Here is a 19314-nt window from a genome sequence, read left to right as displayed (position 1 = left end):
TCTGAATCGGAAGCTCTTTTGGCATGGTCCTGGATGTCCTAACAATCTTCCCTCTCGAACACCAATCATTTTTGTTGAGTCTATGCTCGAGTCCTTAGGCCATACAAGAACCTGACCATTTGGTGACTGGAGCAAAATTCTCCTTGTAGTTCAGTCCCTCTTTTTGGGAGAACCCTCTTGCCACAAACCTCGCTTGGTACTCCTCGATGCTATCAATTGCCGCATGAATCATCACTTTGGCAGCGTCTGCAATGGATCTATTCTTCCTTTTTGCAAACGTCATTTAGGAGGTCATGGAAAAGGAAAAATCATAACCAAGCAATCATTTTCTGGTATCTAAAGCATACAAAAGGACAAGAGGTTGACCCAAAAAAAAGCAAAGGAGAAAAAATATGATTGGAAGTACTTATATCTTGATCGAGGAAGAAATTGATGAGGGTTGTAGAGAACTGTCAACTCCCTCTTGATCCTTTGCTCCTTGTAGAAAATCATTGAAGCCCTTGGAAGTATACTCTCCTCCATTATCTGACCTCAAAAACCTTGATCTTTTCCTTGTCAAGTTTTTGACCTGAGCCTCGAATTCCTTGATCTTATTGAAGACCTCATTCTTGGCCTTCATGGAAAAAAAATCATTAATGAATGTCAAAAGAAGTATTCTTTCTAAAGTCCATTTGCAATCCCATCAAGTTTAGATTCCTTTGTCTTCTTTTGAGGTTGATGTTCATCATCATCAACAACATCAACATTGACTGTTGATGCATGCTACTTTTCCTTTCCTTTCTTTTGAGGACAGTGGGAGGCATAGTGTCCATAATCATGACAATTGAAGTACTTGATCTTTGACATATCCTTCTTCTTTTGATCTTGAACTGGAGTAGGCCTTCTACATGTATTCTTCTTATCAAACTTTCGAAATTTCTTCTTCCTTTTCCTTTCTTTGCATGAGTTGCAAGTGCTTGAGTTTTTTCATCTCGAAGTCTCTGCAAGTTGTCATTGAGAAACAATTTGACCTCCTCTTGGACGCAATCAGTCCATAGCTTATCAAACTCAGGCAACTTTTCTCATGCACAAATTCCTTGAACAAATGGATCCCATGAGGAAGGAAATCCATTGGGAGTCAATGTAACAATCTTTGCATCATCAATGGTATCTCTAATAGCTCCAAGTTCATCTCTCAACTGAGAGACTCTCAGAAGATAAGAGACAACATAATTTGATCTGGGCATCATGATACTACAACGCTGATGCCTCAAGGCTAACTTTCTACTAGTGTTGTCACTTTGGAACAATCCCACCAAAGCATCATACACTTCTTTAGCAATCCTCAAATGAGCAACATGTATCAAGTGGTCCTTTATAGAATATATCATGATTCTCTTAGCCTTCGCCTCATTCTTCTTATGCTTGGCTTTCTCCTAAGCTCCCTTTGGCTTTGGAATGACTCTCTTCACATGATCTTGAAGGTCATTTTCTTCCAAGATAAGAAGTATCTTGGTCTTCTAACATCTGAAATTAGTAGCACTATCTAACCTGTCTACTACTTTGAGACTTGGCACCATTTTGAAAAGAGATCTAAAATCCAATCAAACTGCTGATTACCATCTCTTAGGCTTACTTCAATGGCTGCTTTTTCAACAAAGCTTTGATACCATGTTAAAATTCTAAGACTAGTGCAGTAGAATACAATTTCATGCTAGTTAATCACTTCCTAATGATTTTCAACCAGTATTTATGCCTCTTTTGTCATTGAATAATTATACTTCAGAAAATATCAATAGTAAATGCAACGGTGACAATAAAGATCTCAAAAAGACGTCCTTGAACAAAAAGAGAATATTTTTACCTTGGGAGAAAACCCAACAACTTTTTTTAGGAGATATTCTTCAACAAGGTTTTCAAATCAACTATTTGTCTAGAAATTTGTGCTAATAATCCAAATCAACTACTAATCAAACTTGGTCAAAATATTTGTTGGTCAATGTTGGTCAAACAAACCAAAATTAGAAATTCAATGTTGGTCAACTCGACTTGGTCAAATAGGCTTGTGGTCAAACTTTGGCCCAATGGTTTGCGGTCAACAATATGCACGTGTGGCCTTCCTATAGTCAAATAACTTTGGTCAATGCCTAATCAAACTCGATGAAATTATCTCGGTAAAGAAAAGTCAAACTCATCCTTCTTGTTCACACATGCTGTTGTCCAAGAATGATGAAGAGAGAGATAAAGAATTGCTCTTGCTTGGTGGAGAACTGAGACATCACTTCTTATTCATACCAATGTTATCAGACTCGGAATCGGCAATAAATCGGCGAGGCAAAAGAGTGAAGAGTTTTAATTGGATTGAGAAAAATCGGTGAATTTAATAAATAAATATATACACATATATTGAATTTAGAAAAAACATTTTTCATTGGTATTCAACAAATCCATGTCCAAACAATGCATAATATCAATAGATGTCCAAAATATCATGAATGAATAAGTATCTCATATATGTTATGAATCCAAACATGATCCCAAGTACTGAGTCCTGACTCTTAAGTAGTGATTACATAAAACCAGAAGCATTTGCTTCTAAAAGTTCACAAAATATTGCATACTAATCTGTAAAAATTCAGTGACTAAGAGTTTGACTCTAAGAGTAAGAACTAGAAGCGATTCCTCCCACTCCTTCGCTTGCTTGACTCTCAAAGTTCTCCAAGTCATGTAGGCTTAAAAGAGGAGCCTCCTCTAATTGGACCCAATCTGATGCATTTGTAGTTTGCAGATCTATCTCTTCAAGGTCGATTGGTGAATAATCCAAACCTGTCATTACCATGAGACATTGAAACAATGATGTGAATTAAAGTTTGAACTTTAAAGTGCAAATCAGATTATGAAAACTTCAAATTCAGGCTCTCACCTAGTATTTGCTTGTTACAAAGTCATAGATTGTAATGAATAAATACGAGGTCATTTAAGCGCTTTTGTGTCAATCGGTTGCGCTTCTTAGAATGTATTTTCTCAAACATGCTTTAGTTGCGCTCACAACTTGAAACTCTACATGATTGGTTTAAGATTCGAATGGTGAATCTCTTCAAATATGGCGTATCACTACCAAAGTTTTGCCACCAAAGACCTAACAAGTGGCAAGTGTTTGTGAGTAGTAAGTACTAAATACTAAATAGTAAAAACTTAAAAGACGACAAAAATTAATAAAACATTTAACATACAAAATAAAGTTTAAACAAATTTAATTAATTGATGAAGTCGTTCAAGCCTCAAAGGGTACATGGCAACATCTTAGTCCTGTCTCGTATAGCATTGGTATGGGCAAATAATTTAGCTGGCACCCTATAATCCTGTAGTTGGGCAAAGACACGACTTTGAAATCTGGATCAGGGAAGCACCTTTCAATGCATGTCATAATTCCTTTGCCAACCTCCCCATCCTCATTACATTTGCTCTTATCATAAAAGTATTGTGGGTTTAAGAAGTACCCAACAACATGTAAGGGGGAATGCAATTGCCTATACCAACGTGCATGATGTCCCAAAGAGGCAGATACTTTGCCTCCTCATCCCCATATCTTCTTTTGATGGCCTCCTTTGCGAGATCCATCGCCTCATAAATGTAACCCATAGCAGGTTTGTCACCATCAACCACATTGAAAGTTCAAGCTTTCAAATTTAATGAATATGAAACTTTGAAAATAAAAGAAACCTGAAATGAAATTTTAAAAATGAAAAAGTTAAAAGACTTGAAGTACTTGAGAACTTTGACAAGGGACTTCGTCACAACAATAATCTCTTTGGCATCTTTCCAGAAACCGTCATTAAACACAAGTGCAACAATTTCAATGCCTTCAAGGGGCTTGGAATGTTTAGATGTCATCCACTTAGGTCCCAAGAACATCCTCTTCATATTTATCTTTTGCTCAACCACAAATTGCAAAGATATGAAATTTGTTGCAAATCTAGTCACTGCAGGTCGAATAATTTCTTTACCTTCAGTGTATTTCCTCATGGTGTTTAGGACAATAGTGTGGTTGTATAGGTATTTGGTTATGGATTTTGCCTTCTCTACAACTTCATGTATCTAATGAAACTTACCAATGTCCTCAAGAAGCATTAAATCTATGCAATGGGCAACACATGAGGTCCAAAAAATAATGGGGTGCCTAATCTCAAAAAGTCTACCAGCAACCATATAATTAGCTGCATTGTCAGTGACAATTTATACAACATGTTCTTCTCCCTCTTTTTGAACAACTTCCTCCATCATTTCACAAGTAAGTTGGGCAGTCTTAACCTTTTTTGAGGCATCCATTGATTTGAGAAACATTGTGTCTGCTGGACAAGATACAAGGAAATTTATTAAAGTTCTATTCCTCTGATTTGTCCATCCATCACTCATGATGGTGCACCCTGTTCTGCCATGATGAATGAAACTTAGATAGCACAAACATGACATCTTCAACATTCTCTAACACAAATCTGTTTTAAGGCTCTCTGATGAAGGGGCTTTGAATCTTGGACTTGCAACAACAACTTCATCAATCATTGCTTGCCAATAAGGACTTCTGGCACAATGGAAAGGTATGTCAGAATAATACCAAAAGTTAGCAATGGCCTTCCTTGCTTGACTATGGATATTTTTTTCCAACTAGTGGCATCCAAGGTAGGTTGGGAACTAGGTTTTGTGCGGGGAGCAAAAATAGTGTTTATGTTTCCACCTCCAGTGTTGAATGCAGGAGGATTCATTTGGCCTTGAGTTTGACTTGGACTTGTAGGCATGTGTGGGAAACTTGGGAACAACATTGAGGATTCAACAGAGGGAGATGATAAGGGGGTATTGGAAGAAGAAACACCAACTCCAAAAGTTCCTATTTCTTTATTTTGCTTTGCTTTCTTGGCTTTACGCTGACTCAACATATCAAGGGCCAAGGTTGCTTGGTGTTTGACATTTTCGTCAACCTTGTTACAAAGACCTATATCATGGTCGAGTATCTGTGCAATGTGGTACTGGAATCTATAAATGCCTCCATTACATTGCGCTTTGCAAAATTTACAAAGGAGCTGGGGTCTCCAAGAATCTTGTCACAATAAGACCAAGCAAAATCTTTCTCCCTCAACATTGTTGTTGTTTTGGACTTGTGTTTAAATTGTGGCTTATATTAAGAATCGAGATTTGAAGTTGTGGCTTTTGTTTATTTTGTGGCTCTTGTAAAAGACCAAAAAAGAAAAAAAATGTAGATATTCTGATATAAGTTAAAATTTAAATGATCTTAAAATTTAAATCATCAGTATTCTTTTGACCTAGTAAATACCTCTATAGTATATTAGCAGTATACTTAGTAAAGTTTAAACTACTAAGCAGTAAAATTTAAATACTAAATACGAAACCATGCAACTAACAGTGAACACTGCTGACTATAGTTCAATTATAAATTAATTAATGCATTGCAAATCATGTCCTCTTGAGTTGATATAATTGTAACAAAATCCATGTTGCTACTTTCCCTTATTGTTCAGGAAAATGGTAGAGATTATCGTAGACTAGAAGGGTGTTATGCTATTTGTTGGCTTGGTAGATTTCACAGTAAATAGATGTTTTTGGATTTCTTGTTATATCCCTATCCAAAGGGAGGACTCTTTAAACATTGAGGTGTGTCTTAAAGAATCCCATGTATTTCGTTGTGATTATTACACTGTGGACCTTGAAGAGTCAAGACTTATTTTTCGAACTGCGATTATAGACATGGCAAACAATGGAACTGCTAATCATTTTATAAAAAAATGCATTGTATCCTAAATAAACAATGCACGATAGAGACACTGTGTATATCAATTTATACCTGAAAACATTATTGACCATTGCAACATCTAGCTAGCTATAAAGCAATGATAACATTTACCTACGCATGTTAACACAACGAAACGGAAACCACAACAAATAAAATGGTAAACCATAGTGTCTCGTAATAAAATGGTAAACCACAACGAATTGCAAAGGCTTATTTGTGAAATCCAAGCGACAGACTCCAGCAAAATCCAATCGGCGACATATTTGTGAAATGGCACATTGAGTAAACGACAGGCGAATAAAATCACTCCTCATTAACCTAAAAAACTTGCTGAGTCGATCTGGGATAATCGCCTAAATTGTGGAAGTTGCGTCTGATCGCCAAGTCGCGAGTCAAACTCAGTCAACGCGAGTTGACTTGCGCAGAGGCAACTCTGCTCGTTTAGTGGCCGAGATGACTTTGAGTCGCGATTAATCTCCAGACTTGCCGATTCTTGTTTCACTGATTTATACAAGTTGAATGAGGTGTGACAACCCAAGAGACACATTTCTTCATTGGTTGGCCAATTTGATTTTCTTGGGCTGACTTGATTTAATAAAAATAAAATTTACATAATTCTTCTAGGTTGACTTAAAGACCTTTTAGGCATGTGGGAATATTTTCTAATGCTACACAAAAAATCAATAGGAAGGGATGGTGAATATCCATTCTTTGTATATGCTATATACTAATGTGTGAAATATTTTCTATGAAAATATTTATTTCAACGATTTACATTGAGTGATAAGAGTTGGAACCATGCCAAAGAGTATTTATTTCGATAGTTGTCAAGTATATTATATTATATTGTTTATTTTTAATTTGAAATTGTTTAGTATGATTATTTATTTTCTTTATAATTACACGATGTATTGACATGATGTATTGACAACGCCATTTTTTTTAGGTTTTTACATGTTTAATTCTTTCATTAGACTTTGGATCATTATTTTCTTATATATATATGTTTCCCTATTCTCCCTACCCCTTGATATTTGGGGGGAACCTTCTTATTGTCCTTGAACCTATTCCTCTTGCTCCTTCGTCGTGAAACCTAATGTAACATAATCCATCATCTATGTTTTGGTCCAATTGCAACAATTCAACTCCTAGTCTTCTTCTTGTGTCTCACTTCGGGGATGATAGTTAGCTATGCAAAATTATAATTTGTTAGAATGCAAATAGTGTTTCAACTTGAATACTCAGATATATATTGTGCTTTATTTGAAAGGTAGAATGTATTAATGCCTGAGGCTACTGTAACAACTAAAGCCAAATTTATGGTACCTTAATGTTTGAGGCTGTTGCACAAAATGGGCTATTGATATATGTCGAGATATTTGTTGTTAGCTTCCAAATTTTATTTATGAAATGCATTAATTCTTCTTATATTGTTTTAAGTAGTGTTCCATAGGGACATGCCCCCCTAGGTGGGGTGCACGCTTCCCACATTTCCCATGCACTTGGGACAAAGGGATTCCTTGGGAAACATTTCCTCATGTCCCACTTTGGGGAAAACTTGGAGAGATGCAGGGGGGAATTTGTCCCCAATGTGGGAAACATGTTTCCCCAAAAGAGGTGCTTGTGGGCATCCCCTTTGAATTTTGGTTGAAAACAATAATTTGTAAATGGGAAAGTCTAAACCCTAGGGTCCTACTAATGCTATGTAATTGATGATAATGTTAAATTTTCAAAGTAAAAGTGACTTTCTTAAAATTTTAATGTTACCATTTATTCACTTAGGATGTTTGATAGTGGTTTTGACCTCATTGGATTTCATATGGAGAAATTAGAATTTTAGATTCCACTGAAAATCCAGTAGACTTAACAGTTTTCAAGATTTGGGGGATTGCAATGTTTCCATTGGATTCTATCTTGTATGAGGGTATGGAACTAGCATTCAATCAAGAGCACCAAGCCCTCTATGTAACTTGATGTTGGTGGCATTGATTATTGAACTTCTCTGTCATGACTCTAGTAAAATTGTATCTATCACTCAAAAAAATCTCGACTTGACATGTTAAGCTTTTTCTATCTTATTTTAATTGCTTAGAGGGGGATATTGATGATGAGCATCTCAATGTATGCAATGATTTTGATGATATGTAGGTATTCATTGTAGCATGATTTTTTGGACTATAGAGGCCATCTAGAGCCTTTTAATTTTTGGTAAAAATATGGATTGTAATTCGTGCTATTTTGGTTATATGCACCTTTGCTATATATATGAGAAACTTTGCATATTTCTGTATAATGGTTTGGATTCATATGGATGCACATGAATATTTATGTTTTTTTCTTTTCAAAATTTGAATATTTATGTATTTTTTGGTTGATTGGTTTTTTTGTATTTTTTTATAGTTCTTGGTTTTGGGGTTGATTGATTCGATCGCCGGTCCGAGTCTGATAATACTGGTTCATTGTCCATCGTTCATTTCTAGTTTTAACTTTTGAGTGTTGACTCTAGACACTGATGACTTTAGACCAAGTCTTTGAATCATCACTTTTTACTATTTTTTAGTTCGAGTAATTTCAATTTACTATTCCAGTCTGTGCATGGCCTTCTTTGTTGTATAAGTTGCAGGCATGGACAATTGCAGTTAAAATACCTTTGGAGACATGCACAATTTGATGACCTTTTATACGTAGCTCTGAAAACTTCTCTCCCAAGCAAGTTGATCTTTTTGAAGAGTTTAAATTTTCAGTGAGTAACTCTGATGGGTTTGCTGATTTTTCATTTTTGTTGTGTTGCTGATGTGGCAGACTCTATCATGTTTCCTGAAGTACCCATTGCCCTTCGACTATCAGGGCACCTTCTGCTTGGTGTGGTTCGGATATATTCAAAGAAAGTAAACTATCTTTACCAAGACTGCAGTGACGCTTTAGCAAAAATAAAGCAAGTATTTAACTCTGTACAAGTGGACCTGCCACCTGGAGCTACTAGTGCACCATTTCATTCCATTACTTTGCCAGAGACATTCGAATTTGATGATATGGAGGAAGAATTGAGATATGGGTAAAATTTCTCTGTTTCTTCAGACAGGAGAGTTGGGATTGATGCGTAGTTCATTAATGAGTGGAGATTAACAATCTAATAAATATTAATTTCTTGGCTGATGCAGGATTCCAGATATGCATGTTACCACTCGTGATCAGATCACATTAAGCCATTGGCCACAAGGTTTTGATGCTAGACCGCATTTTGGCCGTGATGGTGAGCTCTTAATGTAGTTTCTAGTCACTACCATTTTCTTGATCGAAAGTAGTTAACATGTTTTCATATACATAGTATGTAATGCCCTTTTCTGGTTAATGCAGAGCAGGTTCCAGGAAGAGTGGATCCATATACAATGATCTATTTGGATGAGGTTTGAATATTTGATTTCCTATTAGGTTTTTTTTTTCCATTATTGTTTTTAATCTTTTAATGAGGCCTTTTGCCTCTATTATCGTGTATCTTTCAACAAGGTCTTTTGCCTTTATAGTCTTTTATCTTCTCTGGTTTCCTGTGAAGTTAAAATGCATCCTTCAGGCTTTAAGTTTTAACTGAATGATGTGTCCTTTAGGCAACTAAATGAATGACAATAACATATAACTGCACTCACATTAAGATATACACAAAATTGAGTTGCCAAACTTTGCGGAGCTTATTTCAGGATGCTGATTTCAGGAAGCTTATTTAAGAGATGCTGATTTTGTATATTGCTCATGGTTTGTAGGAATCTCAAATACACAGAACTCCTCAGCCTCGGTTTCCAAGCCCTCTTATACCATCCATGGAGGAAGAGTATGTCCATTCTAATTCGATACCAGCATTTAGTTGTGTCTTGTTCTGCCAATTCATTTTTTGTGTAGAACTTTGCACCGGAGGTGGATTACACTGACATGCATCTTTTGCAGTGTTCTTCCTCCTCTTCCAATGGATGATACTATGGGTTTAGATCAGATGGATATAGAAATTAATGGTTTGGAAGAGGCTGCTCGAGGGCTGATGGATGATCCACTACCTGAACATATTCCAGAACGTGAAACACTTAGGTCTGCAGTGGGAGTTCCACAGCAAGAACCATTCCTTATGGGATTGGAAGAGGTGCAGAGGAGTATTGAAATTGTTGATGAGGCTGAAGGCCAGAGGATGGATGATATAGAAAGGCCTGTCCTAGAAGAGATTCCTGTGCCTGGAGATGGAACTCCAGCCTTTGAATGGGGTCGAACACCATCTAGTAGGAGAACTCCAGGTGAAACTCCTGGAAATGAGGACCTGCTGACAACTGCCTTAGGTGGGTGCTTCTATTATATCTTAATGTCACTCCTATTAAGCAGGATCAATTCATGCATGACATGTCCATCTCTAAGGAATCGACTAGAAGAAAGTTGCACATAGTTTCTAATTTCTTCTATTTCACTCTTACCATTTTCATATAAAGCCTTCTTGAAAATTCCAGTTTAATGAAGATTTCACGGGTATAAATCTGCTCCACACAGGAGGCATGTCACCAGCTTTAACAGTCATGCCAACCCCTACTAAAAGTCCAGCCCCTGAAGAAAAGAGGAAAAGATCAAGAAAGAGGAAGCAGCTTTTTGACGAGTCTATTGTTTTGAGCAACACGTAAGCAGTAATTGTTTTTTTCAGATATCAAGTACTAAATTTTACAGGCACATTTTTTGTTGTGCCAAGCTGGTACCAAAAAGACCTAGAATTGTTCCTTGCTAGTCAAAAGAGATTTGATCACATGCAGGAGTTCTAAAGTATCGGTTTTGTGTGCAATTGATTACGAAGCTAAGCCTGGTCTGTCAAATCTAATTCTCTCAATGGTTTCCTTCATCGAAAACCTGTGGGTTATGGGCCCACGTCTTGATGAATTCCATTTATTATACAGCAATAAAACTTCTCTAACGCCTCCAAGGCGCTCAGGTTTTAATAAAAAATTCCTTTTTATCGAAACTGGAACAGGAAATTAATTTCCTGTTTCATTCACACTGAAACAAATTGTGATTTCACAATTCAACACGTTCTGTGCTGTCTTCTGCATTAAGATCCTGTGCCTCTCTGCTGTTGACACGATGACATTGACAGCATTCTTCTCCAAGAACATTTCCCATGACACTGAATTCAACATTCGATTTCCTTCCACGAGGCTTTAATCCTCTTCTTACATGACTCATAAACATTTATTCCAACCCATGCAATCAGCTTCAAACATGATTTAAATCACACTGGAACTCGCAATTACAGCCTACTGTAGTAATTCAACAGATCTTTTCACTGAAATATTAACTCTATCCAATGCTAGGATAATCTATGAAATTGACAGCATAAACAAAATGTTTGATATATTGGTACCTCTGACCCTGCTCTGACTGAAGCTATGAAACTAAGGATCCCAACACGCAATTCTGGATACCTTCCAACATTGTTCCATATTCCTTCAACATACAGCTCCAATCCTCAGTTACGCATTTCACTTTGGCTCCAATTCCTCAAGCACCAGACTTTTATAATACATCTTCATGCTGGTTTATAACATTCCAACTCTGCACACGCAGATCTGACACACGTATTCATTTATTGTATGCAGGTCTCCACTAACAACCTCCACAACCTTTCCAGTAAACTTGCCATCGCGAATTGCTTTTGAATTAGACGGAGGTAGAACATAACTAGTCCAGATCTTCAAGCGATCTTTTGACTTTTTTTGCGTGGAGCTTAGCATTCTTTAGGCGCCTTTTGGCATCCTCCTCCATCATACTAGCACTCCATTCAACAAATTAAGCTAAACCATTTTCTACAAGTTCTAATGCGAGGTCCTTTGCAACATCACCATCAGGGTAATATACTGAACCAATTAAATTACTAAATTTATCAACACCTTCTAACACAATCCGAACATCTCTGTTTAAAACTCTAATTTCAGTGAAATGTTTTGCCTCTTTCGCAAATGGATCTGGCAGAACTTCAGTCGCTATAGCTGTAGATGCAGCAAGTCTCTGTGCTGTCGTTAAAGATGAAGAAGATTCAACTTCCCCATTTGTTTCAACAGCTAAAAATGCAGAGACTTACCTTCCCATCTATTGTTCAAGCAGATTATAACACAATTTTGGCACAACAAACCTCCAGCAGCGATTTCCTTAGTATTGCTCAACGCAGAGAATTCCCTCCTAACTAATTCACAATTTGATGTATTCCTATTCTCTCTCTCCTCTGCATTATCCCCAGTATATATTGATTTCTTTTTGAACCCTTTATAAGAATTTCAGAATTATATACATTTACAAAATAAAAATGCTGCACAGAAAATGCCAGAGTAGATGAACGAACTTTGCATACCGCTATAAGAGGAAGACTGGAGTCTCAACGCACCTCCAATAGCACCGTATCAAAGACTCATTTCCAGAATCGATTTGGATTATTGCCATACAAAGGCAATAAACAAAATAATGAAGTCTATTAATTAATAATGCTGTACATATATCCTTAATTGAAATCTCGTTCCTCTCCTTTGGCCTGATCTTATTTTAATTCAATTGGCCTTTCTCATCTCTCTGCCCATAGGCTACAAATGAACCCTATCTATTCTCTATTCTGAATTCTGAATCTCCTATGACTTGAGGCTTACAATTTTTATATAAAAGGTTCTGTTTAACCAATTCTGGTTCAGATCCTTAATCTTTGCAACTAAACCCTAAAAATCCTCTCAACTCCATAAAATCATGAACTAATTCTTAATTTAAGATTTACAATTAATTTTCAAATCTAACAATGCCTATGAATTCTCAACTATCCTAATTCTCTCATGTTCTCCCACATTTACAATATGCCTCACAATACTTAATTAATTAAAACTCTCACATCCTATTAATTTAATAGATAGGAACCCAAATTCCTTAAAACCATAAGACCCCTAAGTCAACTAAAATACAATGAAATTTCTGAGCCGGATGTCCCTGCATCAGACTCCCAAGGTTGAAAACATTCATGATCTCTAGATCATGTGTCTTCAATGCTGATGTAATTACGCCTGGATCCCAGATTTTGTTTTGTAATTTCTTTTTCTTTCTGCTGTTCTGTTGCTGCTGTTGTCTTCCTCTTGCTGCTGCTTCTTTGCTTTCCTGCTGCTGTCTTCCTCTGAGACATTTTCATCATCATCCTTCTTATCAGTTCAATCTCTTTGTCTAGTATATCTTCTGACCGCTGATTGCCTTCACTCCTTGATTGCTGAACTCTTATTCTTACTGCCGCCCTTTCATCCTTACCCTCTTGTTCACTGTTGTTTTGCACCTTTTCAGTTGCTGTCACATTGTCTTCCAAGACAATCTTCTGCTTCTGTTCATTGCAACTGATAACTTCTTCCTGATTGTCATTCATGACAATTTCTTTGTCTTCTTTTTTCAGCAATTCATCTTGAGCATATATCCTCTGCTTTTCCAACTTTCTTCTTTGAAGGTCTAACTTTCTATATAACTCAATGATTTCAATTGGAGTAGAATTTGGAAATTTTACACAATTTTCCATATCTTCACTTGTTGTTGACCAATCATCAAATGGCCCTTCTCCCTCTGCTAAATCTACACACATGTCTAAATCATCATGCTTAAAAATTCCAAACTCATTAGGCACAGTAAATAACTTTTCTTCATCATGCTTTTTAATTGCATCTTCAGTGTAGACTTCTTCTTTCCTTTGAACAATCTTCAGTAATTGTTCCTTTCCTGTGTCATCTCAATAGATTCCTGTGGGTAACTTTGAAACACTGCTGTTCTATCTCTTTTTGCTTCAAAATTTCCACTTTGTTCTTCTTTTATGTTTTCACAAAACAAATTTTTGTCTGCTCTGACAGTATTCACTAACTGTTTTTCCCTTTTTCTTGAGTAACCTGCAAACATACAAAACTCATTAGTATTAAAACCATGAAGCTTTTCAACCTCAGTTGATATTCCAGTCATACACTCTTCATCAGAACTATGATCATAGTTCACAGATTCTCTGCTATATTTTCCTTCAATTTCTTCATCACTTTCTCCAGCAACTTTCTTTTGCTGTAGCTCAACTCCTTCAAGCTTCTCTGTCTTCAATTGAACACCTATAATCTGCTCAAGCTTCCTCAGCTCCTCTATTAACTGCATATTCACCTGCTGTTCTCTCTTCTCTTGTAGCCTATGCCACTGCAATTTCTTTCTCATTCTGTAACCAAATCTCTGGTCTTCTTTACTCTTCACAAACATCTCCATCAACAAATTAAATTGCATTCTTCTCTCAGCCTTTTCTCTGTCATATTCCTTGTCACTCATCTTCCATATGTCAACTGCTTTGACATCTTTCTTCACTCTTCTTCTGCTGTGGTCTCTCTCAGAACTTCTGCTATGACTATCAGTAGTCATTTTCTCCTACACCTCTGTGAGTTCCTTACTCACTATGAGCTGTACTTAAGCCTCTGCAATAGCAAGTCCTCCCTGCTACCATGCGTGTATATTCTGCTGGATGCATTTTATTATTTTGCATAGTGTGTGCAGGTATATAATTCTGGGCCTTTGTGGGAGGCCTTCTTTGTTGGGTTTATGGTAAAATGGTCTCATGCTGTGTTTTCCTTGGATAACCAATATGCTTTTAAGTGGTCTTTATTATTTAGATCCTAGAAGCTTCATTTTCCAGTTATTGAAGAAAATTGTTTCCTGTTATAGACACGAGTGGTCACATGTGGTAATTCACAGGTTCATGAAGAGGCAGTTAGAAAATACAGATGATCTTTGCCGTACTCGTACAACAGTTCCTTGTTCTAAAACTGAAATTTGGAAAGCGTACCGTAACTCTCATATTCAACAAAGCTTTTCAGAACCCTCTCTTCCTGGTCAGTTTCTTGTCATATTCCTATGTAATGGTTTGTAAAGCTGTGGTATTCCATTTATTCAAGTTTGGTTTCCAGATGCTGAAGTCATTCATTTGTGCACATGCAAGTGGAGTTTCAGGTATGTCCATTGATATTCAGGAGCTTTTTAAGAAAGTCTTCACTGTCCAAGGTGTAAAAGTTCAATTTGCAGAGCCTCCAACAACTGTTTTCAAGGATGGTCATGAAGAATCACCAATATCTCCTCAAGCACCTGAAATTGAAACAACTCGACTTGCACCTCCAGAAGTTGAGGCTGCCTCCCCTGTAGGATTTGAGGCTCCACATAGGACAGAAGAGCCCACATTCCAGGTCACTGAAGAGGTTGAGTTAGAGGCTCAAATGCCAGATGTGTTGGAACCAGAGATCATAGTAGAACTTGGAGAGGTTAGAACAGGTGAACCAACAAGCTTAGAATTTGAAACACCACGTCAACATAGTCTTGGGGAGGCAGAGCAGGTGCCACTTGAAGAAGCACCTAGCATTGGTTTAACTGTATACGATGAAGAGGGTGATCAGGTGAGTCCCAGAGAGTTTTGAATTGTTCAATTATATAACATATGGCATTTTGCATTTTTCAATCAAATGAGATATAGACATTGCTAGATGATTTGAAAAAAATGATATTCATTTTGATCGTTTTGTTCCTATTTGATCAATGAAATGATTGATCCACTACTACAACATTACCAGATTATTTTTGCTGTTAGTTAATCTGCTGAAAACAAGATAGATCATTCTTGGTTACAATTTATTCTAGGATGCAAATGCATCAGTTGCTCATGTATTATGACCAATTTTGCAGGGTCTCAAATTTTTGGAAGAAGATTATAGACATGCTGGTGAGTCGCATTTGTCCCTTGCCTGCTTGTTATCATAAGCTGCCTAATATTTGGATCGGTTGAAATTTTATGAATGATGAGTAGGAATCGTTGACTTGCATCCTGAGGAAGTATCATAGATTCATTGGACTCGATTCATGTTTCCTTTTTTTTTTTTGTTTTTTGTTTTTGGGTTCCAGCTTCTGTTGCAGCAGTTGAGCAAGAATTCATTGAGGAACCTGGTATGGGTGATGCTGCAAAACGTCGTAGAGTCGATGATAGCACTGGCTGGTCGGTGAGGACCAGGTTGGTGCTTTCATTAACTTAGATTTTATTAATCAATTTTGTTCCACTTATGCCTAGACTTTAACATGTTTGATTAGTCGAAATAAGATATGACATGAATTTTGCTTTTGCATTCTTTATGAGTTCTCATGCAGGGCTGTAGCACAATACTTGCAAGCAGCTTTTCAAAAGCTAGATACACCACAGGAGAAGCTTAATCTGAGCCAAATGCTTGCGCGAAGAACACGGAAGGAATCCGTTAGAATGTTTTTTGAAACTCTGGTATTCTTTTATTGCAGCTTTGGTTTTTCTGAATCACAATTTTACTGCTAACTTGAATGCATGTTCTCCTTTTTGTTTAGAGTTTCATATGTTTGTACTCAAGTGGTGTGCTAACATCCACTACTTACAGGTTTTGAAGAGCAAGGACTATCTTGAAGTGAAACAAGAAGAACCATATGCAGATATTCTTTTATCGCCTACATCAAAACTTAACAAGGCCAAATTTTGAAACGGGCACTGTAATATATTTATTCCTATGTAAAAGCTAATTTAATGAAATGTTTCAGTGATGTACTCAAAAATGGCTTGTTCGTTGTATTGCACATGATTCTTGTTATTCTTTCTTAGGTAATAAGATGATTGTGGTTCATGTTATGCCTATCTAAAAGCTAATTTAATGAAATGTTTCAGTGATGTACTCAGATGGCTAGTGGGATATTGCACGTGATTCTAGTTATTCTTTCTAGGTAATAAGATTATTGTGGTTCATATTCTAGATGTGTTTGGGCACTTATTATTGAAAATTGTTATTTTGTATTTACATTTAATATAAATCTCATTTTCCGGACCTGATAAAGTGCTTTGCCCAGAATGACCACCATTAGTGCCACGATTGGGGGCTGATTGAGGCGATTTGTGACATGATTGGCGCTACTCTTGTATTTGATTTTCAAATGTAATAGTTGCAGGTATATGGGCTATGCTTAATGGTGGTCATTTTATAACTGTCCTTGTGTTTGCATAAATTGTGAAGGCTTGAGATTAGTGTGGATGACCGTCTTCTTTCCCATAATATAATGCTTCCATTGCTAGCAAGCTTGCACGATGGAGTACATCTCCTTATCATAGGTGGGGTATCTCTAGACAATATCATGAAGTGTTTCACTGTGACATACCACTGCATGCCTTTGCTGATTGAGGACTTAACCAATAGCATAGTCAGAGGCATCTGTTTCAATCTCAATTGGTTGTTGTAGGCACGGCAAGGTGAAGACTGGTTTAGAGCAAACACGGTGTTTCAGATTCTCGAGGGCCTTTTGCTGTGACTCACACCAGAAATTTTTTGCTTATGCTCCTCTCTAGGTCACTTGACTCGAAGGCCAAGCAATATAAGAGAACCCTAACACGAATCTAAGGTAAAAGTTATCAAGTCCCTAGAAGCTACGAAGCTCTGTTAGAGTCATTAGGGTTTGTCAATTCTGAATGAGTCAGACCTTGGGTAGGTCCACATGCATCCCATGCTCATCTACAATGTAGCTCAAGTATTGAATTATTTGCATGCCCAATGAGCATTTCTGTAAATTGGCATACAACTTGTGTTGCTGTAGGGTGCTTAAGACATGTTGAATGTGCTGTAAATGTTTTGTCCAGGTTTTGCTAAAGATGAGGATGTCATCCAAGTATACAACCACAAAATAGTTTGTGAACGATTGCATTATATCATCAATCATCCTCATGAATGTTGCTATAGGATAAATCAAGCCAAAGGACATGACTAACCACTCAAAAAGGCCTTCTTTAGATTTGAATGTTGTTTTCCATACATTAGTTTGTTCAATTCGAACCTAGTGGTAGCTTGACTTTAGATCAATGTTACTAAATATCTTAGACACCATTAAGTTGGTCAATAAGATGATCAATCTTGGGGATCGAGTACTTGTTCTTGATAATGATTTTGTTTAGGGCTCGATAATCAATACAAAGTCTCCATGTCGAATTTTTTTTGCACTAATACAATTGGACTCCTATAAGGTGAAGAGCTTGGTTGAATGTGGCCCTTTTGGGTGAGCTCATGAATTTGAAGTTTTGTTTCCTCATTCTCCAAGAGAGAGTGTCTACATATTGGCCCATTAGGTAGAGCACTAGGTATCAAGTCAATTGAGTGCTCGTCCTAGCAGTGTAGAAACACCTTCACAGGTTGAGCGAAATATCTCTGTATGTCTCCATAATCTTGTCCACTTGCTTCTATTGTGTAGTGAGGCCTTGTGCAAAGGTTGTCGTGGTTGCAGTGGCCTTCCTTTCACCTTCCGATCGAACCATGAAGAGAACAATCTTCGTAGTTTGAGAGATTACAATTTGACATTATTTTGTTGAGATCAATGAAATTGCAGTTGTTGGGATTTCCTCTGGTATGCTATAGGGTTGGCCTTTGACAATAACAATCACTATAAGGATGAGACTCATAAACATGACATTTCCACATATAAGGTTGTATTAGAAGAACATCACAAACTTCAAGTGGGCAACATCACACAATACCTCATCTTTGAAGGGCTTGATGTTGTAGGACAAGCGACATTGTTGGCTGACTTGGATGTCTCATCCATGGCTCAACCAACCAATGGTGTATGGTTGAGGGTGTGGCGCTATTAACAACTTCAATATGTTGATGACAATGGCTAATATTAAGTTATTTCGACTCCTGCTATTAATGGTGAAATGGAGTGGGGTCCCCTTCCACATTTGTGAGTGGAAGAGGTGCTCTCTCTTAAATTTCCTCTGGCTTGTTTGGTTGGATCTTTGTGGTTGTGATTGTAACACTAGGTTTTGCATTGATGATATGCTTCCCTTTATCCTATTCTAAATTGAAACTAGAGTTGGAGATTATTTCTTTTTCTTTTAGCTCCGCTAACAATGATTGTTTTGAGCGACATTGTCAATGTTGTGCTAGGTGCTTTTGTGGAGCTCACACCACTTTCCAGTGTCGTTTTTTGACTTCCCATCACAGTGCTTTTCTTGCGACTTGGGTTGGTTGTCTTGAGGTTGACTCTTCTTGTTTTTCCCCTTGTTTTATGAGTTTGGGTTTTCTTTTTTGAGCTTCTATTGTTGAGTATTTGTGGGCTTGAATTCTTGCTTATTTTGCTACTTCAATTTTTGCTCGATTTTGACAACATATCGGTAAGTGGCTCCCAATAAGGAGATTTCTAAGAAATCCATGTTCATTTGGATGTGCTTGTGTAGGCCTCTTTGGTACTTCAAGACTAGGTGTTGTTTGGAGTCTCTGATACCCAACTTTGAGCGTAAGGCATGGAAATTATTGGTGTACTCTAGCACCATTTTGTCTCTCTCTTGTCGCAGAGTTGTCCATCTCGTGTATTGGACGTCATAGTTCCCTACATGGTAAAATTCCTCCTTAAGGGAATCAACAAAAGTGGCTCAAGTTAGTCCTACATTGAAGATTGCAGGCTCATCTTTGTTGTGTCTCTCCCAATAACCTTCC

At 37.1% G+C, this 19314-nt stretch overlaps 1 protein-coding gene across 1 annotated transcript in view; it reads left to right on the top strand.

Annotated features, from left to right (window-relative positions):
* Window positions 1-16512, top strand: part of LOC149156879 (sister chromatid cohesion 1 protein 4-like) — a 32307-nt gene extending 15795 nt beyond the window's left edge. Inside the window, exons 2-13 of the mRNA XM_089438737.1 lie at window positions 8588-8840; window positions 8947-9038; window positions 9143-9192; window positions 9544-9611; window positions 9725-10104; window positions 10310-10433; window positions 14534-14670; window positions 14789-15225; window positions 15512-15548; window positions 15728-15833; window positions 15968-16094; window positions 16225-16512. Coding sequence (XP_089294863.1) covers window positions 8588-8840; window positions 8947-9038; window positions 9143-9192; window positions 9544-9611; window positions 9725-10104; window positions 10310-10433; window positions 14534-14670; window positions 14789-15225; window positions 15512-15548; window positions 15728-15833; window positions 15968-16094; window positions 16225-16323 — 1910 coding nt within the window. The 3' untranslated portion in view covers window positions 16324-16512. The remainder of the gene's footprint in view (window positions 1-8587; window positions 8841-8946; window positions 9039-9142; window positions 9193-9543; window positions 9612-9724; window positions 10105-10309; window positions 10434-14533; window positions 14671-14788; window positions 15226-15511; window positions 15549-15727; window positions 15834-15967; window positions 16095-16224) is intronic.
* The last annotated feature ends 2802 nt before the right edge of the window (window positions 16513-19314 follow it).

This window comes from Pinus tabuliformis, chromosome 9, assembly GCF_031772625.1.
Source record: "Pinus tabuliformis cultivar Carrire ecotype Pingquan chromosome 9, CPIR1, whole genome shotgun sequence".
Taxonomy (NCBI): Eukaryota; Viridiplantae; Streptophyta; class Pinopsida; order Pinales; family Pinaceae; genus Pinus; species Pinus tabuliformis.
This window is presented reverse-complemented; position numbering and strand designations above follow the sequence as displayed.